We start from the raw sequence: 23,455 nt of genomic DNA on the forward strand, positions 1-23,455 counted from the left end.
CCACATAGCTGAAAGATTAGGGCTAAGAAACATGAATTAAAACACATAATTCAACCTCTTAACTTTTGGAACTTTTGGAGGTTCCTTTGTCTGCACAAAGCAGTAGAGTACTAACTTTCCTGAAATGGACAAAATTTATGCACTTGTGGGAAGCAGCACATAATATATCTGCCTGCTGCAGTGACGTGAGCATGAGTGACCACTATCCTGGACAAGACTGCAATTTCCTTCTTCCTGTGACTGCTAAGCGTAGGAAGGAGGGACTGCAATTTCGGAGCTGGCAGTGGACTTTTAGCATCCTCAATGTCTTCTAAGATTACCTCCAACAAGCTTTTCAAAAAATATGTTCTCACTTCCAGATTGTGCTTTATTTATGCACAGTAGTGCAGTGTGGGAGCAATGGCAAAATGGTGTTAGAATCCTGCTATTAATTCATCTTCACTTTTGTCTCCTTTCTTACACATTGTAAACTTATTAAATAAAAACTTGTAGTGTCTTAAGGCTTGCTCCTGTATCTGACATTCTAAAAATTCTTTTTAATTTCCCAACAATTGGTGTCTTCTACAGAGTTAATTATTTTAGTTTCTAAAATTTGAGACAAAAGTGTCTTTTCAGTTAATGTATTTTGAGGATAAAGAGACTAACAAGCATGCTGTTGAGTTCCTTAAAAGCCCCTTCATCGTAACGAAGCTCTGTTCCAGTTCTACATCTTAACAATTTGCACTTCGCAAAATGAAAAAAATTTATGACTACAATATTAATAAATCACAGTTGAAATTGGTCAACTTGCACAAATACCTGGGTGTAACAATCTGTAGAGATATGAGATGGAATGATCGCATAGGCTGTCATAGATAAACAGATGGCTGTCTGTGGTTCATTGGCAGAATACTAGGGGAATGAGATCTCTCTACAAAGGAGATTGCTTATAGATGGAGGAGGAGATTAGTGTTCAAAATCCTGTCAACAACGAGGTCATTAGAGACACAGCACAAGCTCGGATTAGGGAAGAATGGGGGAGGAAAGTGGCCATACTCTTTCAAAGGAACCATCCCGCTATTTGCCTGAAGCGATTTGAGGAAATCAGGGAAAACCTAAATCAGGATTGCTGGGCATGGGTTTGAACCATCATCAACTTGAATGTGAGTCCACTGTGCTAACCACTGCGCCATCATGCTCCACTGCTTACAGATCAATTGTGGAACTCATCCCAGAATACTGTTCAAGTGTGTGATACCCTTACCAGGTGGGACTAACAGGAGATATTGAATGTCTACGCTACAAAGGGCAGAACAAATGGTCATGGGTATTTTTGAACCATGAGAGAGTGTCACAAAGATGCTGAAGAGCTGAACTGGCAGACACTTGAAGATAGACACAAAACTTTCTCATAAAAACCGGCTTAGGAAGTTTCCAGAACCAACTTTATGCAATGAATCTGCTCTATGCATTGCTCCTATAGGAATCGCAAAGACAAGGTTAGCCTAATTACAGCATGTACAGAGGCACTTAAGTAACAGTTATGCCTGCACTCCACACGTGACTGGAAACACAAAAAGCCCAAAGGATTCATACACCCATTTTTAGACTATTTCTTGACCACTTCACTCTTGAATACCACTGGGAAAAATGAACATCTAAATCTTTACATGAAATTTCAAAGTTGAAACTTTGTGAAAAGATCTCTCTTAAATGAACAACACCTTCTGTTCTAAATAGTGCCACTCCAACTTGATTATCATACTGGTGGCACACTACTTCAAGATAATACAAAATAAATTGCCCTTCTTTAATCTTTGGCAAAGTAAAGTGTAGGTAATTTCTTTAGCAGAATTGTTGTATCTTTTAACTGTTCTGCCAATAAAATGCAGCCTTTTGTTCACCTTCCTCACAACACTTTTTATTTGATGACTCCAATTTAATTTTTTATATTCCTGCATCTGATAGCAGACAATTCTATTTTACCACTAGATTATAAAAAGCAAACACTTCTTGTGGGCAAATGCACCATTAAGTTCATATACTTTCATAGTGTCACCTTACATGCAAAATTACCTATACTTGTAAATAGCACAATTTAATAGAATTACCTAAAGACAAAATACCATTACTTCATGGCACTACTCGTTAGTGCTATAATTCTTTGAATTTTCACATCCTACTATATGACTTCATGTACGAAGTTTACTGGCTGTTTTGGTTATTTTTTCCCCTGACCCAGAACTTTCTTATTGATAGGATCAATTATACTTGGTTTCTAGAGTTTGCTGAATAGTGGGGGTGACTGGAGTTAAAAGAACAGAAGGCCTACTTAAAGGCAAGTAAGGGAGAAGTTACTTGCTAACATGCAAGACCCAAATGTTGTGAAGGGGATAAACAACTGCAGTATAAAGAGAAAAATGATCTAGAAGAGGATTATTACAAAAGGATATTTAATTGATAAAAAGTGGAGTGTAACATGTTCTATACATTGTAAGGTAATTTGAGAAGGGGTGCAGCCATAGTAAACACACGAATTAGGAGAATATATGCTCTCAGGAGTCAAAACGTGTGCTTCTCATCTGTGGTCCGAGTGATCTGCCCTTCCTTTTAACCTTCCCCAACCTATCCCTCTCTCCTCCCCGAGAATGGAACTAATAGTCCAGAGACCTAGGATAATGTTGTGCACTTTTATAAATGTCTAAGGGCAGTATTAATCATTTTTTTTCTCCTAAAGAAAAGTACTGACCAGCAATTCTCTTTCATAATTTTATAGTTTTCTCAAGGGAATTTTTCTTTTGATGCAGAAAATTATCACTTCAATTTTTGTAATAATATTGTACTTAGCCTACCTAGTCCAGCTACCATGGATCGAGCTCTTGCACGTCCCACACTCAATGTTGTTTTAGGATCTCTCCTCGGGGGCAGTGGAGCTGGCGATCGTCCTGTGGACATTAAACAGTCAAGTTCAACATATATTTCTAACTAAACAACAAAAGATAGATACGGTAATGAATTCATGGTGTTGACTGTAACTACAATGTTCTCTCCTGTTATAACAGGTTGGAAATACTGTTATAAAGAGTAATGAACAAATCTGGCCAAAGAGAGAGAGAGAGAGAGAAAGAGAGAGAGAGAGAGAGAGAGGGGGGGGGGGGGGGGAGAGAGAGAGAGAGAGAGAGAGAGAGAGAGAGAGAGAGAGAGAGACCAGAACAATACTTTATTGTTCACAGATCCTAATACAGCTATAAACACATGCAGCTGCTGCAGTGCATCCCTGAGAACTGATAACATCTTTTTCAGAGTGCCACTTTCTGAATTGTACTTGAAGAAAGCATATATTCTGTGAATGATATGTCTCACTTATTTGTGCAGTATTTGTCACTTACTTCCTTGTTGTGAATACTCACATATAGCTTTATAGAGAATAATTTACTAAATAAATTCATTCATTCACAAATAATGTTTCATAATCCCCATCATGGAGGAGAGCTCTCTGGGATTAATAACGAGTCAACTTAAACATTAATGGGAAGAAACAACTGCTGCTGGCCACTTCTGTGCAGCACTAATCTATTCACAATGATAATTATGGGAATTACTTTATATACATCGTCTGACAGAACAGCCATCGCAGTGTATTAGTGTTGTTCATATATAGTGTTGTTACCAGGCCTGGAACAGTATACAAGAGATGTGAATGGCATCATATGTTATGTGATCACTGTGAAGAACATGGAGATGCTATATACGAGTGCGAGGTGGCATTATCAGTGTACCTCATTATGGGTCTCCATTTGGCAGACTGGTCGAACTGTGCAACATCCAGAGTTGTTGGGCCTTCAAATGTGACTGTGGCCCAATGTAGGGCTACATGGGAATGTGGTGACAAGCATATCTGTCATCAAGGATCTGGTTCCAGCCGACCGTGTCCAACCACCACAAGGGAGGACGGCCACAGTATGCACCAAGCACATTGTAACCCCTGTGACTGTCATCTGAGAACAAGCAACGGACTCCCTGTAATACTGTGTATCATCCTTCACCACTGGCCAGAGACTAGCAGCAGCCACACTAGGAAATTACTCTCCCATGCACAGACTGCCTATAACACAACATCACAAACAGTTTGTTTTGGAGTGGAGCTATGACTGGGATGCATGGACTGCTGATGAATGGTATCCCATTGTGTTTAGCAAACACTGTGGCTCTGCACTACCCCAGGTGACTTTTGTCGGTGAGTACGGTAGTGACTCTGAGAGAGGTCCCATTCTTACGACATTTTGGAAAAGCATCACCACATCACTCCGGTGTCACGATGTGGGGTGCCATCAGTATGACTTCAGGTCACAACACGTGTGTGGGACCAGCTTGGGTATCAATTCCACACCACTGCCAACATCCAGGATCTCAACAATCGGTTGAAACAGTTGTGCGTCAGCTTGCCTAAGGAGAGGATACATCCTCTCCAGCCAAATCAATGCGTGCATCCGGACCAGAGTGGGTGCCATGCCTTATTGATAAGTGAGCTCATTCCGCCAAGCTCTTTGTAAATTTGACTCAGTTTTGTAATCACTGATAAAACCTCACACACTCTCTCAACCTATGAAGTTTCACTTTATTTTCCTCTCCTTCTGGGTACTTCACTTTTTTTTTTTTTTCAAGGAGGAAAAACAGCCACATTGAAAATAGCCATTCTCCTTCTCCTACCAAACTGCTGTACAGTTCAAACAAACCCTTTCTTTATAAATGCCACTATCAGCTGTCAATATAACTGTTAAAATCAAGATCTATTCAATACAAACATACAGTTATGCACAATTTATAACCAGGAGTTAAAAATATTATGATGAATTTAGGAATGGCTAATGACATATTCTTTCCAAACTTTGAGGTTTTTTAATTTCTATCCTGATGACTACTGTTATTGATTTTTGCTCCAGAGTATATCACCTTTACACAATACATTTTTATTGTACACTTCTGTAAAATAAATACTTCTTCGACCATAGCCACAGTGCTTCAGAAGACTAGGGAATAGAACTGCACTGAGTATGCAAAGCATGGTAGCAATCCTGTCTTCAAATAAAAACAACGAGAGAGAGTTCTAAATAGAGAACAGGCACAACTGAGTTTCCTGATTAACTTATCCATGTGCTGGTGCCACCTCAGTTCCTTATCTGTCTGGATTTCTAGGAACTTCACAAATGGAGCTTCATTCGGTATATGCCCAATGATCTCTACTTTTGGTGCCTGTGAGTCCTTATTTTCTTTTTTTTTTTTCCCCCCGAATGGTGTAATAAGAATATTCTGAAATTAAGTGTTTAACTGTTACCTGTGATCCAGTTGTGAACCTATTCCATTTTTTTCCCAATCATGTCTGGTATGGATGTGTTTGACTCTTTCATCAATATAGAAGTGTCATCAGCAAACATCACAATTTTTGATGAGTCCTATAACATCTGCCAAAATTGTTTATATAGGCCAAGTTAATGAATGGGTCAAGCACTGGACCTGTGGGCCACCATATTTAATCCAATCCCTGCTCCCTTAATCAGTTTTATTTCTGTTGTATCATTTGCTAATATGACCCTTTGTTTTCCACGGTTAAGATATAACTCCACCAGTGCAAGGGGAAGATCGTTAACACTATATCATTTTAGTTTCCCTAGCAAAATTTCATAATCTACATAAACAAAACCCTTGGCAAGATTGCATACAATACTAGCAGTTTAAATTTTATCATTTAGTTCTACTTATAAAAGGAAAAGAAAAGCCCATTTTTTCTGCGGAGTGTAAGAAGCTTGGTCTGGAGCAAGGATGTACCACCAAACAGTAAGCAAATTTTATACCAAGAGTATTATTCTCCAATACTCACGTAAGTTTCAAAAATATGAGTAATGAAGAAAAGGCAGATGAGCAGGATACAGGCTTGCTTAGACTTAGAATATATACAGTCAGGAATTAGACAGTGAGACAAATAGTGAAAAAGAAGCCCATACAAGAGACCACAGAAAAGACAAGTTTAAGATGGTATGGACATGTTAAAAGATTGGCAGTTGGTGGGATACTGAGACAGGTCCACGAAATGACATTAGGAAGCAAGAGACGTAGAGGAAGACACAGACACTGTGAAGACAACACTACAGACCGATGTAGATATTTTTCTTTTTTCATATACATTTTCTGATTTATTGCCATCTCACACTGAAAAGGTTATCTCAAAATAAGTAGCATGAATTTAATTCTTAGTACAACTGTGTTTCTATTCACATAATATAGGTGTTACGAATGTGATTGTCATTTTCAGTTATTCTGATGCTGTATGCTTTCTTATCTGTTAACATGCTATTTGAACTCATTTTTACGGATGGAGTAATATGAAATTGTGGTCTTGTATAAAACTGTAAACCATTGTAATCAGAATCTCTGAAAGTGTTACGTGAAGTGGGATGTATGAGCGGTGTAGAACCATATCAAATGGTGACAGAGAAAGCATCAACAAAGACTATGAAATGAGGAGAACATAGTGAAGGTGATAGTTGTGCTGCATGTGTCCTGCAACACAACATTGTGTTTGTAGCTAGTGAAATATATCAGTGTTTGGACAGTACTACATTAATGGTCTCAACGTGTACCTTGATTAAAGAACTAGTGACTTTACATGTCATGCTACTCACTTCCCAGAACTGCATTCTGATTCACAAAGTATAAAAGTTTGATGTGCAGACCAATAAACTGTGTGCACGCTGGAAACAAACTGTTTTTGATTATAGACAACTGTTTAGTGCATATCACAGACTGAGGAATGAAACAGAAATATGGTAATGCATTTTTGTGTCATATTGATACAAAGAACTTCAACTGTGAATGTCTGGTGTGCTGATCACTGCATGACTCAAGTGATTATGTCGCCAATTGTGCATGGCACTTGTTGTTAGGTTTAAACAGTGGACTAATGATTTAGAGCACAATATATCTGTTTTACTGTAAAAAGTGCTGTATCACGATCATAAAGCATAAATCTGAAAACTCTGGCTAAACTATGCAGCAAACATTATGACTTCAGGTTACATCATGTGTTAATGGAAAGAAGAGTGTTTGGCATCAACTAAATAATAAGTGTTTTGAAGGAACACTGGTTGAGAGACACCACGAAATACATCTTCTAATCAGTGACGTAAAAACTCTTTACGTAGGAACAACAACTTTTCCTAGTCATTCATTCTATGTAACTGTAAATTGCCACATTGTAACGCTATTCAGCTTTATTTTCAATAATATTCATAATGAGATAAGAGTTAAACAGTTTTGTTTCTTTTCATTTGCTTTTAACTGCTCAATATTTCTTTATTTACACAGTTTTTAAGTATTTACCAGAATTTGCATGAATTATTGTTCTGCATTTAATTGTGCTGTGCCAATCAAGTTGGCATGCTGTGCATTATCCGCCATTACATTTATGGGCAAAAGCATGCCATGAGTTGTTCAGTTTGTTTAGGAGAATATTTTATCAGTGTAATCTGTTTGATTTGGGCTAAGGGGTGATCATTCGTAATGTTATACCGTAAAACTTGATCAAAGTGGAATGTGAATAAGTCGGAAGTATGGCCAAAACAAACAAATATTTCATTCTGGAACATACTCGACATGGCAACGGAATGCAAATTTTAAGACTTAAATTGATAATTCTTTGCATAACGTAGAAAAAAGCTTGTACAGTACTTCTGTAAATCGTATTTACCCAATTTTAAGATGAGGTTTCTCCACATTCGTCATTTGAAAGATACGGGGTCACCTTATATTCACAGATTAAACTGTTGTTGCTGAGGTCAACGTTTTTGCATTTTTAACAGATTAATGAGGTTGTCTTACATTCACAGATGAAGCTTTGGCTATTTAGGTTTCGTACAAAATTATTTTGTTCAGTCCCAAAGGGTAGGGCTTAGCAAACAATTTTTGAGTTCAAATAGGCTGAAGATATCCTGGTAATCCAAAGCACTTGTTGATACAGTATTGACCTTGCTTGAACAAACATGTGACATTTGATTCATGGGATATGCAAGAACTACGAACTAGCCACTACAACCTGCGCTTGGTTTGTTAAAAAAAAAAAAAAAAAAAAAAAAAAAAAAAAAAAAAAAAAAAAAAAAAAAAAAAAAAAAAAAGTGGTTCCGGTACTGTGAACTTCACTCAGTGTGCTTTATTTATTTATTTATTTTTTAAATTCAGATGTTATTTTAATGCCTTTTTTTGTCATAGGTACTAATACAGTGTAGTATAATGAATCCAGCACTGACTACAACAACCTACTGCTCTGCTTAAAAACACAATTTTGTGAAACACAGGAGCAAATATTAAATTCTGTCAACTTTCAAAGTTTTGTTGTATTTGAACAGGTCTGTGATAAGTGTTCTCACACACGTATGGATAGTGTACACATACATTTATAATGTTATTTAACTAAACATAGCATGCAAAGGCAAAAAGTTTGGCCTTCAAAAACCGCTACTTGATTCTGAATGCAAGTCAATATTTTATATGGTTTTGAGAAACTATAATGATTTACCAAGTGGGCTGCAAAAGGGAAATTCAGTCACTGTTCACCCAGTGAAAAATACTACTTGCTTTTCATCAGCTTTAGAACAAGATGATGAGATTCAGATGAAATGAGAATCAAAATTAATACAGAATTCAATGTCTAACAAATGAAATAAACAACATTAAAGTACTGCCATTGTTATCACAGGAATAATCTACAGTGCAAAGACCCATTCTAGTACCAACAGACATCACTCGATCATGTGACAAGAGAAACTTTAAAAATTTAACTGTACCATGATTGTGATCTTTTATTTATGTATTAGATGCTGCTGTTAACATCTGACCTGCACCATAGAAGATATGAGACATCCATGTTAGACTGTTGCTCAAGCAAAGCGCTACAGAACATTGGAGAAGGATCGATGACACAAGCTTGGCTGAGAATTAGAATAAGTGTGCAGAGGGGAGTGTTGAGTAGACAGCAGATTTCGTCCTGCTGCCAACCATGAGAATATATACTATGTACTTATGTGTTTTATGAACATCTACCCTGCTTCAACTGCAGTTTTCCTGAATCCATTTGTACTCAAAATTGAATCGACTTTGAAATTGGACAAATACTCAAAAAGAGCATAATTTCTGTAGAAGATGCTATAAGTCCAGACTGAGATCTGTGGTGTACTTACATGTTTCATGCAGTAATGATGCCGGCACTCACTATGAGGTGTGACGGGAATGATAGAGGGTTTGTCAGTTGCTGCTTCTAAAGCCTATGAGAGAGTGGCGGGCAGACAATACATTTGGAAGCAAGAGACATTGTAACTTTCTCACATCAATATAGAAGCGAAATCTGCTATGTGCAGAGGGGGGGAGGGGCAAGCAAAAATCAGCTGTGTTCTCTGGTACCTCCTTAATTTCAGAAATCGCAACACATTCAGAAGAAATAGAAAAAGATTTGTGACAATGAAGAATGGGAAAGATAGGGGTGTATAAGTTTCACAGCTGCCCTGTTAGGATGTTGTGATGATGATGATTAAAAATAATGGTACCACAGATGCAGGCTATGTAGACAAAGAAGACGGTGAAGATAAAAATTACTGTAAACAGTTTCTTTTTGTGTATTTTGTTTCTCCTTCTATTATCAAAATGTAGATAATCAATAAATGACATATGTTGAGAACAGCTGTAATGTTGATTTTTTAGGCAGGTACCTTAAATTAATAAAAGTTTGTAATTTTGATTGGTCAGAATACGGTAAAAAATAAATTTTTCTTATGGAGCCTCTTAAAAAAAGGGAGGGGGGATCTTCTTATACTCAGAGTCATCTAATGTAAATACGGTACCATAGTTATTCACATCTATACAAGAATGATACTTTTAATACAGAGATTGCACAACACTGGTTTTGGTGTTTGAGGAAGAGATGATTGTTGTTCTGTTAAACAATGGTTTTATTAGGCGAGACCAAGAATTCCAAACAATGCACTATACGCATTACTTTCTTCCAGTTTCACTTTTATGAGATAACATGATGTCGAACAAAATGTATGCTTCACTAACACTTAGTGAAAAGATTAAAGTAATCAATGAAAAAGAGAAAGTCAAACTCTCTGGATGCGAAATAATATTTTGATTCAGATGTGGTAAAAACACATTCATGGAACTTTAAGAAACAAGGATAAGATAACGTACAAATGGACGAAAGGCAGCAGGCAAACAAAAAGAAAGGCGAAGAAGACAGGAAATGAGGAAATTAATGAGATACAATGATTCATATGTGTGAGGGCAAACATACCTTTGTCTGGACCCATGTTGCAGAATGAGGCACTGAAAGTTGATAATGAGCTTTGTCATACACAAGATGGCTGGACAATTTCTAAGCTAGACACAGCATAATGTGGAATGATACGAGTGGGGAAGCCAAGAATGTGCAGGAACGTGTAGCAATAGAATGGAACACAATACTGCGCTACCTAATAGTGAATTATGACCCAAAAGACATATGCATTGCTGAAGAAACAGGACTGTTTTATTGTGCACCGCATTCAAAATATCTTGAAATTTGAGGTGAAAAGTGCGTTGACAGAAAAGTGTCAAAATGAAGATTCACTATACTGCTGTGTGAAAACATGTTATGTGAAATGGAAAGGCCACTGGTGATTAGAAAGGCAGTGTATCCCATAGAATCCAAAAATACACTTGCTTTTGCACGATCAGTTTCTATCATGTATGCAGCAAATTAGATTGGTTTGGTGGTAAGAGAAATAAAGCCTGAGACTATCACCAACTGCTTCAGCAAAGTGGGGTCTGGAGATAATGAACAAAACACTTCTGTACTCATTGAAGCTCAAGAAACTGCAAAACATTTCATGTAGTCCAGATGACTACATTCGAAATGATTACTTTCTGTCAATTCACTCCACTTTTACTTTGGCAACAAATCTAATAGAAATCTGCAAACAAAGAGGAAGAGAAGGAGTAAAGAAAGGAAGATGATGATCAAGAGGAAGAAGAGGAGGAGAAGCAATATTATGTACCCACAAAAATTAAAATGCCTGAAGAAGCTACCGTATGCATAACTGATGGTATCTGCAGTATCTGCAGTACACATTAACTGTCCCAAGCTGCTGGATTTTTATACTGAGCAGAACAATGTGTAGAAAAAACAACTTGGAACAGGAAATTTATGCAAGTTTCCCTCCTAGACATGTGTCGAACAACATGAAATATGAAGCAAATAAACATAGGAATTATATGTATGTACAACAACATATGAATTTAAAGTTACATTAAAAATGCCATATTATGTACCAATTAGTGTAAAGTCTAGTGATCTGTTGTACAATATACAGTAAACGAACATCTACTGCACAGGTTTAAACATATGTAAATACATGTATAATTACAAATTTATACTTTTGTGCACAATACTTGACAAATTTTATGTAGCCTAGTGTGTTTTGTGTAATCCGGGAACTTGTCCAATTTGGAAAATCTTTTTATGATTCCATTCAAATTTGAAGAAGTTTCAGTGTTGTTTTAGGATTACTTGCAAGCAAGAGTGTAATGTTAGTGTAATGTTAGTTAAATTGACAAAAAAGTAGAGAATTTCTGGTTTCTGTTATCTTACAATTTTTGGCTGCTGTAAATTTAGGGGAGACAGAGAAGGGTTTTGTCAGCCCGATTAGTACTGTTTTGGTTAATATAGCTATATTTTGTGAGACCACTGATCCATTATCTTCATATACGTCGACTGTGTTGTGACAGGACAGTGCTGTTTTTGTGCTGTTGTGATGGTATCTGTTAATTTTAGGATTGAAGTTCAAAATTTAGTGAAAGTGTAATTCTTTGTCTGTATTCATTGGGTTTACAAAATGAATAGATATGTGAGAAAGGGTGTGCGCTGTAAATGGAAACACAATGCCCTTGCCCACAAAGGTGTTTTGGTAGTGGGACAGGTGAGGGATGAGAAGTGCTAGTTGTTAGAACATAATCCTCCTCGTTATATTTGGTAACCTGCAAATTTCTTCTATTCTCTCACCTATCAAAATTAGTATTTTGGGTATTTTACAGACCTTACACACTTGCACTTTAGGGATGCAATCTGTTCACTTGAAAAATTTTGGACAAAGTGCTTGAACTCAAATGGGAACTACACTAAAAAATAAATTCAATTTTGGTCTAAAAACCATAGTTTTTCACTGTCAGATTAAGAATTTTTCACCAGATTATGAAATTTTCACTTTTTAGCAGCACTATATTTCAGTATCAACTCTTCTTGCACCCCACCCCCTACCTCACAAACCATGGACCTTGCCGTTGGTGCGGAGGCTTGCATGCCTCACCAATACAGATAGCCATACCGTAGGTGCAACCACAATGGAGGGGTATCTGTTGAGAGGCCAGACAAATGTGTGGTTCCTGAAGAGGGGCAGCAGCCTTTTCAATAGGTGCACGGCCAATAGTCTGGATGATTGACTGATCTTGCCTTGTAACATCAACCAAAACGGCCATGCTGAGGGTATGCACCTTTACTGTATGGGTAAATGATGATGGCGTCCTCTTGGGTAACATATTCCGGAGGTAAAATAGTACCCCATTCAGATCTCCGGACAGGGACTACTCAGGAGGACATTGTCATCAGGAGAAATAAAACTGGCATTCTGAGGATTGGAGTGTGGAATGTCAGATCAGACAGGTAGGTTAGAAAATTTAAACAGAAAAATGGATAGGTTAAAGTTAGATATAGTGAGAATTGGTGAAGTTCGGTGGCAGGAGGGACAGACTTCTGGTCAGGTGAATACAGTGTTATAAACATAAAATCAAATAGCAGCAATATAGGAGTGGGTTTAATCAACATCATCATCATCATCATTTAAGACTGATTATGCCTTTCAGCGTTCAGTCTGGAGCATAGTCCCCCTTATAAAATTCCTCCAAGGTCCCCTATTCAGTGCTAACATTGGTGCCTCTTCTGATGTTAAGCCTATTACTTCAAAATCATTCTTAATCGAATCCAGGTACCTTCTCCTTGGTCTGCCCCGACTCCTCCTACCCTCTACTGCTGAACCCATGAGTCTCTTGAGTAACCTTGCTTCTCCCATGCATGTTACATGACCTCACCATCTAAGCCTGTTCGCCCTGACTGCTACATCTATAGAGTTCATTCCCAGTTTTTCTTTGATTTCCTCATTGTGGACACCCTCCTGCCATTGTTCCCATCTACTAGTACCTGCAATCATCCTAGCTACTTTCATATCTGTAACCTCAACCTTATTGATAAGGTGACATGAATCCACCCAGCTTTCGCTCCCATACAACAAAGTTGGTCGAAATATTGAACGGTGCGCAGATAACTTAGTCTTGGTACTAACTTCCTTCCTGCAGAGGAGAGTAGATCTTAGCTGAGCACTCACTGCATTAGCTTTGCTACACCTTGCTTCCAGTTCTTTCACTATGTTGCCATCCTGTGATAATATGCATCCTAAGTACTTGAAACTGTCCACCTGTTCTAAATTTGTTCCTCCTATTTGGCACTCAATCCGTTTATATCTCTTTCCCACTGATGTTACTTTCGTTTTGGAGATGCTAATCTTCATACCATAGTCCTTACATTTCTGATCTAGATCTAAAATATTACTTTGCAAACTTTCAATCGAATCTGCCATCACAACTAAGTCATCCACATACGGAAGACTGCTTATTTTGTGTTCGCATATCTTAATCTCACCCAGCCAATCTATTGTTTTCAACATATGATCCATAAATAATATAAACAACAGTGGAGACAGGTTGCAGCCTTGTCTCACCCCTGAAACTACTCTAAACCATGAACTCAATTTACCGTCAACTCTAACTGCTGCCTGACTATCCCTGTAAAGACCTTTAATTGCTTGCAAAAGTTTGTCTCCTATTCCATAATCTCGTAGAACAGACAATAACTTCCTCCTAGGAACCTGGTCATATGCCTTTTCTAGATCTATAAAGCATAAATACAATTCCCTGTTCCACTCATAACACTTCTCCATTATTTGCCGTAAGCTAAAGATCGGGTCCTGTCAACCTCTAAGAGGCCTAAAACCACACTGATTTTCATCCAATTGCTCCTCAACTAATACTCGCACTTTCCTTTCAACAATACCTGAGAAGATTTTACCCACAATGCTGATTAAAGAGATACCTCTGTAGTTGTTACAATCTTTTCTGTTTCCATGTTTAAAGATTGGTGTGATTACTGCTTTTGTCCAGTCTGATGGAACCTGTCCCGACTCCCAGGCCATTTCAATTATCCTGTGTAGCCATTTCAGACCTGACATTCCACTGTATTTGATGAGTTCCGACTCAATTTCATCCACTGCTTTATTGCACTGCAATCTATTGACCATTTTCTCCACTTCCTCAAATGTGATCCTATTTCCATCATCATTCCTATCCCATTGTACATCGAAATCTGAAACATTACTGATCATATTTTCACCTACATTGAGCAACTCTTCAAAATATTCCCTCCATCTGCCCAAGGAATCCACAGGATTCACCAGCAGTTTTCCTGACGTGTCCAAAATACTTGTCATTTCCTTCTTACTTCCCTTTCGAAGACTGCTAATTACACTCCAGAATGGTTTTCCAGCAGCTTCACCCAAAGTCTCCAACCTGTTTCCAAAGTCTTCCCAAGATTTCTTCTTGGATGCTGCAATTATCTGTTTGGCTTTGTTTCTTTCTTCAACATAACTTTCTCTGTCTACCTGAGTTCTAGTATGTAGCCATTTTTGATACGCCTTCTTTTTCCTTTTACAGGCTGCCTTGACTGTGTCATTCCACCAAGCTGTTTGCTTTATCCTACCTTTACACACTACTGTTCCAAGACATTCTTTAGCCATTTCTAGTATTGTGTCCCTGTACCTTGTCCATTCCTTTTCCAATGACTGTAATTGACTACATTCAACTAACTGGTACCTTTCTGAGATCACTGTTATGTACTTGTGCCTGATTTCCTTATCCTGATGTTTCTCCACTCCTATCCTCCTACATATGGACCTGACCTCCTGCACTTTCAGCCTCACAATACCAATTTCACTGCAGATTAAATAATATTAAGTGTCATCAAAGAATCCCCTGAATACACGTGTGTCCCTCACAGCCTTCCTGAATTCCTGATATGTTATTATATAGTCAATGACAGATCTGGTTCCCCTGCCTTCCCAAGTATACCTGTGAATGTTCTTATGTTTAAAAAAGGAGTTTGTGATTACTAAGCCCATACTGGCACAGAAATCCAAGAGTTGTTTCCCATTCCTGTTGGCCTCCATATCCTCTCCAAATTTACCCATAACCTTTTCATACCCTTCTGTTTGATTTCCAATCTTGGCATTAAAATCACCCATGAGCAGAACACTGTCCTTGTCCTTTGCTCTAACAACTACATCACTGAGTGCATCATAAAAACTATCCATCTTATCTTGATCTGTCCCTTCACAATGCGAATATCTTGACACAATCTTAATTTTCTTGCTAGACACTGTCAAATCTATCCACATCAGTCTTTCGATTACATACCTTATTGCAATTACGCTGGGTTCCATTTCTTTCCTGATGTAAAGCCCGACACCCCACTGTGCTATTCCTGCTTTGACTCCAGACAGGTAGACCTTGTATTCTCCCAGTTCCTCTTCTTTTAATAATGAATACAAATAGGAGCGCGAGTAAGCTACTACGATCACCAAAGTCAATACATTGTTGTAGCCAAGATACACACAAAGCCTGCTTACCACAGTAGTACAAGTTTATATGCCAACTAGCTCTGCAGATGATTAAGAGATTGAAGAAATGTATGACGCGATAAAAGAAATTATTCAGATAGTTAAGGGAGATGAAAAATAGTAGTCATTATGGGGACCGGAATGCGATTGTAGGAACAGGAAGAGAAGGGAAAGTTGTAGGTGAATATGGACTGGGGGTAAGGAATGAAAGGGGATGCCGCCTAGTAGAATTTTCACAGAGCATAATTTAATCATGGCTAACACTTGGTTTAAGAATCACGAAAGAAGGTTGTACATATGGAAAAGGCCTGAAGACACTGGAAAGTTTCAGATAGATTATATAATGGTAAGACTGAGCTTTAGGAACCAGGTTTTAAATTGTGATTTCCAGGGGCAGATGTGGACTCTGACCACAATTTATTGGTTATGAACTGTAGATTAAAACTGAACAAACTGCAAAAAGATAAGAATTTAAGGATATGAGACCAGGATAAAATGAAGGAACCAGAGGTTGTGGAGCATTTCAGAATGAGCAGCTGACTAGAACAGGGTAAGGAATATAGTAGAAGAAGAATGGGTAACTCTTCAGAGATGAAATATTGATGGCAGCAGAGGATCAAGTAGGTAAAAAGAAGAGGGCTAGTAGAAATCCTTGGGTAACAGAAGATATATTGAATTTAATTGATGAAAAGAGAAAATATAAAAATACAGTAAATGAAGCAGGAGAAAAGGAATACAAATGTCTCAAAAATAATATCGACAGGAAGTGCAAAATGGCTAATCAGGGATGGCTAGAGGACAAATGTAAGGATGTAGAGGCATGTATCGCTAGGGGTAAGGTAGATAGCGCTTACAGGAAAATTAAAGAGATCTTGGAGAAAAGAGAACCATCTGTATGAATATCAAGAGCTCAGATGGAAAACCCATCCTAAGCAAAGAACAGAAAGCAGAAACATGGGAGGAGTATATAGAGGGTCTATACAAGGGCGATGTACTTGAGGGCAATATTATGGAAATGGAAGAGGGTGTAGATGAAGATGAAATGTGAGGTTTGACGACGACATTGTAATTCTGTCAGAGATATCAAAGGACCTGAAGAGCAGCTGAACAAAATTGACAGTGTCTTGAAAGGAGGATACAAGATGAACATCAACAAAAGCAAAATGAGGATAATGGAATTTAGTCAAATTAAATCAGGTGATGCTGAGGGTATTAGATTAGGAAATGAGACTCTTAAAGTATCGTAGTAAATGAGTTTTGTTATTTGGGCAGCAAAATAACTGATGATGGTCGGAGTAGAAAGGATAAAAAAATGTAGACTGGCTATGCAAAGAAAGTGTTTCTGATGAAAGGAAATCTGTTAACACCGAGTATAGATTTTAGCATCAGGCAGTCTTTTCTGAAAGTATTTGTATGGATTGTAGTCATGTATGGAAGTGAAACATGGATGACAAACAGGTTAGACAAGAAGAGAATAGAAGCTTTCGAAATGTGGTGCTACAGAAGAATTCTCAAGATTAGACGGGTAGTTCACATACCTAGTGAAGAAGTACTGAACAAAACTGGAGAGAAGAGGAATATGAGGCACAACTTGACAAGAAGAAGGGATCGGTTGGTAAGACAGATTCTGAGGCATCAAGGGATCACCAATTTAGTACTGGAGGGAAGAGTGGAGGGTAAAAATAGTAGAGGAAGACCAAGAGATGAATATGCTAAGGAGATTCAGAAGGATGTAAGTTGCAGCAGTTATTCGGAGATGAAGAGGCTTGTACTGGATAGAGCAGCATGGAGAGGTGCATCAAACCAGTCTCTGGACTGAAGACCACAACAACAACAACATTCTTCCACCACCTTTGCAAGGCATTCATATCCCTGGCAATAAATAACAGCATTACATCACCTCTAGGAAGCAATCTGTAGAACACAATTCCATTTTCCTGCTACCACCAGCTGCATAGCAACAGCATCAACCTCACCATCATCATCATCATCATATTGTCAACACACGTGGATGATACGAAATATTTGCATGGGGATGCTACTTTTTTATTAGGCCTTTGCCGTTACTTTCTTCTTTTTATTTTAACTTAAGGGTATCATATTTCTTAGAAAGTAAGTAAGACAGGGACATTCAGTATCATTAATGAGGTAACTGATCAAACAAACAAACAAACAGAGATGGACAAATTGATTGATTTTTGCAGTTTTCACTTAAAATTTGTGGCACATATATTCTAGATTTGTTTTTTAATCTTGCCTGTTGGATGTAAATTTAGTGTGTTGTTTGGCTAAGGGCAGTTCATCACATCTCTTACTTCTTGCTATAAATGCTGCAAATCATTGCATAATAAAGTGTTTAGGTCTTACTGGAAGTTCCATATTTTGAGTGTAGTAAATTGATGAGAACAGTGTGGGCCTCTCTGGACTGAAGGAACAACTTTGTTGCTGTGCTTTCTCCAATGACATTTTGACATTCACAGTACCTTCACTGTATTGGTTCTTCCAAATATTAAAAAAATATGTTGGAAAGTTTAGCTTCTAAAGATTGGCACTTCTTCTTCTTCTTCTTCTTTAGTCACAATGAGCACAAACCTTCGTGTTAACAAAATTCAATATGTATTTCCAAACACAACACTCCAAATAAAAACAGACACATGGCAAATTGTAAACAGTGTTGTGTCAGTACAAAAGTGTTAACAACTTACTCATCACAAAAATATACGAGTGCAGTATACCAAAGTCAATATTTGATCTCAGGGAGCCATGGAGCAAACAAAAATTGTAACTTAAAATCTATTGCTTTATGTCTGAACCTTGTTTTTGTCTGCTCCTGGAAACTGTTTCTTTCAGTCAGCCAGCAACACCTCCCGAGTACTTTTCTCATTCTTCCTTTGGATACCCACTGGCTCCATTTCACACAGCAATGGTCAGTACATTTATTTAATACTCAATCTTCTCATCCCTCCTCTAACATCTACTTAACTCTATGCTATCCATGCCAATACTGCTGTCTGTATCCATGACCTCACTCTGGATTACAGAGTATAATGCTCTTCAATTTGTAACTTTTTTGTCATGGCTTGTTTTTTATCAGTTCTTATTAAATCTGAAACACTTTCCTGATGTTCCATAAAATATTATTTATTTTGTCAAAAATTGCCTTTAGCTTCTCAGATCATTGTACTTGTCATATGATGATAGCCTAAGACGCCGAAAGCTGGTTCATAACAAAATAAGTACTATTTTACAGAACATTGCAAAAGTGTTTTCTAATTAATACTGTTGTTATAGTCTGTCAAACATAGGTTGAAAATTCATTTCATGTTTACAGATTTTATCTTCAAGGGGCATGCAGACATGTGAGCACATATCTTATGAATGCAGAGAATTCTAAAGGACATAACCTTTCCCTGGGCATTTTTCCACACCCTTCCTTCCATATTGCTTTCTTAATCATTCCTAAATAAATTGTCTTGGGCTTCAAGAGCCTGAAAATGACAATTTTCATAAGATGAATTTCCTAGTTATCAATTACTGTTGAAGCAAATTTCAAGATGCCTGAGGATCTATTGTGATTTATATAGTGTATCTGTATTAGTAAGAAAACAATAATTACCAATTGTGCCACTGTTAGTCATCTTGCGAGGTAAAGTAGCATATTGTCGATGATGGCTTGAACTTCCAGAACCAGGAATAAGTGTAGATGATTTAGAATTTGGTACACCATAAGCAGCACCCAGAGAGACAACAGTCATCGAAACGAGGTCACCAGATCGTCGAATCAGATCCACAACATGCTCATGTGAGGCAGCAGAAACATCTTCGCCATTTATCTGTGACATAATACATGTGATGTGCATATATAACTGATTTAGTAGAGTAAAAAGGCTACAAAACTTTCAGATATACTATAAGTTGGCTGATCAAATGACTCCTCCCATACCATTGATAACATTTTGATAACACATAGTATTATATATTAATTCACAGCTTATACATTAAAAGTGAAACTCATGAGTGTTTTATAATTGTAATGATGAATCTCTTAAATCAGAAATCATAAAACAGAATGTGCAATTACAAATAACTGTGGTATAGTACAGCATCAGATTTAAGAAGCCATGTTCCAATGAACAAATAAATATAATAAATAATAGCTTCCATTACAGTGCATATATAAACAAGAAGGAAAGAACAGCTTCTAAATTAAAGATGTCACTGTCAGTTTATTGCAACTGCGGGTTACCAGTTTTGAACTCAGTGAAATTTATGTATCACAAACAAGAAAAATTCCTAGCATAATACATAGTCTTGAATGCATACAAACAGAAAGAACACCAAAATAAAAAACTATTATTCTATATTTTGACAACTATTTAGAAAGAACCAAGCTACACAAGCACATACACATCAATGGTGTTATACACAATGCAATGTAATGGAATTTACAAGGATATATCTATAATTTTAGAAAAATAATTCTCTAATTTAGGTTCCGATTATTCAATCATTTCGCATCATCTCCAAATATGAGAATACTTCCCACATTTTGTTTCATTCACTTTCTTACATCTAGAAACAATGATCTACTCCCTGCTGCAGCTTGTTTTTGTGTTCTTGTTGTTTTATCACTAGAACATTAAGTCTCTTTTGGGACGTGCATCACTGATACCCAAATAGAATGGCATATTTTGTGAATCACTTCTTTCTGGCATCATTTCACACTGTCAATGTGAATTCATAGTGGTTTTGAAGGTATTTAACATGTCTGGCATTCAGTAAAATGAAGTCTTATAGTTACTGCTTTGATCAACTAACTGTATAAGTACTCCACAGGTATAAATTTAACCACCAGTCACAGCACTGTTAATGGTTACACTGTTGCACTTCAGTTGATATCAAATGTACACAATTACACTAGTAGTACAATTGGTAACCAACATCATCAGGCTGCAGAACTTTACTGCCTTGAGTTACTCACATATTACAATATAAGCAGGCTACATAAGCAATATGGAGAACAGTATCTCAGCTCATTTTTCATTTCCTGATACTCTACTTACTATGAAAGTGCAGCAAAATAACAGTATTAATTTTTGATAGCAAGTGGTTAAGACAAGTCATGAAACAAAAATACTGTCAGACATTCATTTATATCTGCCAACAGTATTATCAGTTACACAACTCATGACTTTTCAGTCACTTAAACAATAGTTTAACCAACACTATGGTGTCTGCATAAAACATGAAGCACACTGTTCCATAAAATTTTGGTCATGCAGCTCAATAAACTCAACCTCTTCTTCTAATATTTCAGCTGACTACCATCCAGCCATCTTCAGAGTGAGCCGAAGTGACTAACGCTCCAGCACTTGCTCTGTCCTTTTGCACCCGAGGACTGAACCACTGTGTATGTGGCCAAAGATACACAAGGCACCAGAGACGTTGATAGGTGGCAAAGAGGTGTAACATATGTATGGAAATTAAATCTATGGCTGCGCAGTTATTCCACACGGTGATACTGATGTCTCACGGAGAGCTGCACCATCCCGACATCTTTGTGATTTAATTACAGATATTGCTAGATTCCATGATTTGTCCAAGCTGAAGCCACTATCTCTATTAATTAAATTCATCGCCAACTGAATTTCAATTGCTTCTTTCACTACTGAGTCCCAGGAAGATGAAGTCAAGACTAAAATTTCGACATTATCATACACCATTGAGTGCCCGTGTCAATACAGTGCTCCACCACCGCAGATTTATTAGGTTGTAAGAGACGGATGTACCTGTTCAAATACAATGCATGAAACTTGCATAATATCTAACAATTCTTCACATTTCTGGATGAGACACACTTACAGCAAGCAGGTAATCACCCTTGCGCAGACCAGCCATGTCAGCCACTCCTCCTCGGTCTACATCGTCTAGGTACTGTAACGCAGGGCACCTATCCGAGGGCTGCAGTTCCATAAGGGGTGACGTCGCTTTGGCACCACGAAGGACAAATCCAAAGCCCTTCTTGGCACGGTGTAACACTACTGTTCGAGGTTCTGCTGGCAACCTTCCAAAACAAGTAAATTATAAAAATAGGGTTAACAACACTATACTAACTTGACAAAAGTAGCCTATTCATTAAATAATATAATGAAAAGGATAGTTGCTACTCACCATAGGGCAGAAATAATCAGTTGCAGAAAGGCACAACAAAAAGACTGTTAGAAAGTTAGCTTTCAGCCAACAAGGCCTTTGCCAAAAATAGACAACAAACACACATGCACACACTCACGCACAGCTGGAGCCAGAGACTGTGGTCACGTGTGTGTGAATTGGGTTTTTGTGTGTGTGCTTGTGCGCATGCTCGTATGTTGTCTATTTCTGTCAAAGGCCTTGTTGTCTGAAAGCTAACTTTTTGACAGTCTTTTTGCTGTGGCTTTCTGAGACTCAACACCTCCACTATGTGGTGAGTACCAACTATCCTTTTTATTATATTGTTACATTCCATCCTGGATTATTCATTAAACAGGAATTATTTAAACAGATTCATAAAAAACAAGTGAAAATGTGAATGAGCATAAGTGGAAAGTTCTAGCACAGCAGGTAGTGAGTTGTTCTTAATTGTTACTCTTTCTGTTTTGAGAGAATTGAGTATTCAGGATGCAATGAACAGAATTTTTTTAATTTCCATAGATTCACAAGCATATCAATGTCATTCCTTGATATGTTGCACAATTGTTTTAGTGATAGTGCATTGAACCTCTCCTTCTAGCCAACGACTCAGTCAAACTATCCATTTTCACCAGAAAGGAGAGAGAATTAAGTTTATTACTATGTACTAAAGAAAGTACTTGTGCTGTGTGAGTACATAACACCAAGATTTGTTGCTGTAAAACTAACAGACCTCTTGTCACAGAAGTTGAGGTTACATTTCTTCCTTCAGGGTTTGTTGTACTGACTCTTAGTTTGTTACAACAACACAACAGCTAATGTAATTGTATGACTGACCTCAAGAGAGAAGGTAGTGCATGAAAGACAAGAAATGCTGTAGCACTGTCAGTAAAAATGTTCCAATTGCATACTTCTCATTGCCGTTTTCACAGAGTTGAAATTGGGTTTGGTGAAAGTGAGGTCTACCCCCACAATGGAGCTGTAGGGGGTAAGAGTAAACACCACATTCCCCCTATAGTGCCACCTACAGGAAGGGTTGCCAGGTCTGCTGTATTTCACAAGGTCTCCCGTACTTTATTCACTTTTTCTTCTTCTTCCGTATTTTCAACAGGTCTCTTGTATTTTATGAGTTTTCCCATATTTTACCCACCTCAGGTATTTGACGTACTTGATAATGTTTTCCCTAGTGTTTCAAAAAATTTTATTTATTCATTTATGCTAACATTTGTGAATCATTCAAAGATTATCATTCCCAAAACAATAATTGATATTTCCATTTTGTCATCTTTTAATTCTCTCTTTTTCATGTTTACAAGCTTGAAGCTTCCATGAGAAAACTTTTGTCTCGTGATTCATAGCATGTAGAAGTGCAGCTCCGTCTCAGTTCAGTGTGCAGTTTGTACTGTACTTAGTATATCTATTTAAGTATGGGTAAAAGGCATTTCAATATGTAATTGTTTCAGGAAACACTCATTACTTGTGTACACTTTCGTGTACAGGTGTAC

General features: G+C 37.5%; 1 protein-coding gene across 1 annotated transcript in view; it reads right to left on the bottom strand.

Moving 5' to 3' along the window:
* The window catches only part of LOC124789145 (SH3 and multiple ankyrin repeat domains protein 3), a 192,524-nt gene that overhangs the window by 18,072 nt on the left and 150,997 nt on the right, over window positions 1-23,455 (bottom strand). The window contains 3 exon segments of the mRNA XM_047256439.1: window positions 2,832-2,924; window positions 19,399-19,615; window positions 21,645-21,846. Of these exon segments, the coding sequence (XP_047112395.1) occupies window positions 2,832-2,924; window positions 19,399-19,615; window positions 21,645-21,846 (512 nt within the window).

The sequence above is a fragment of the Schistocerca piceifrons genome, chromosome 3 (assembly GCF_021461385.2).
Source record: "Schistocerca piceifrons isolate TAMUIC-IGC-003096 chromosome 3, iqSchPice1.1, whole genome shotgun sequence".
NCBI lineage: Eukaryota > Metazoa > Arthropoda > Insecta > Orthoptera > Acrididae > Schistocerca > Schistocerca piceifrons.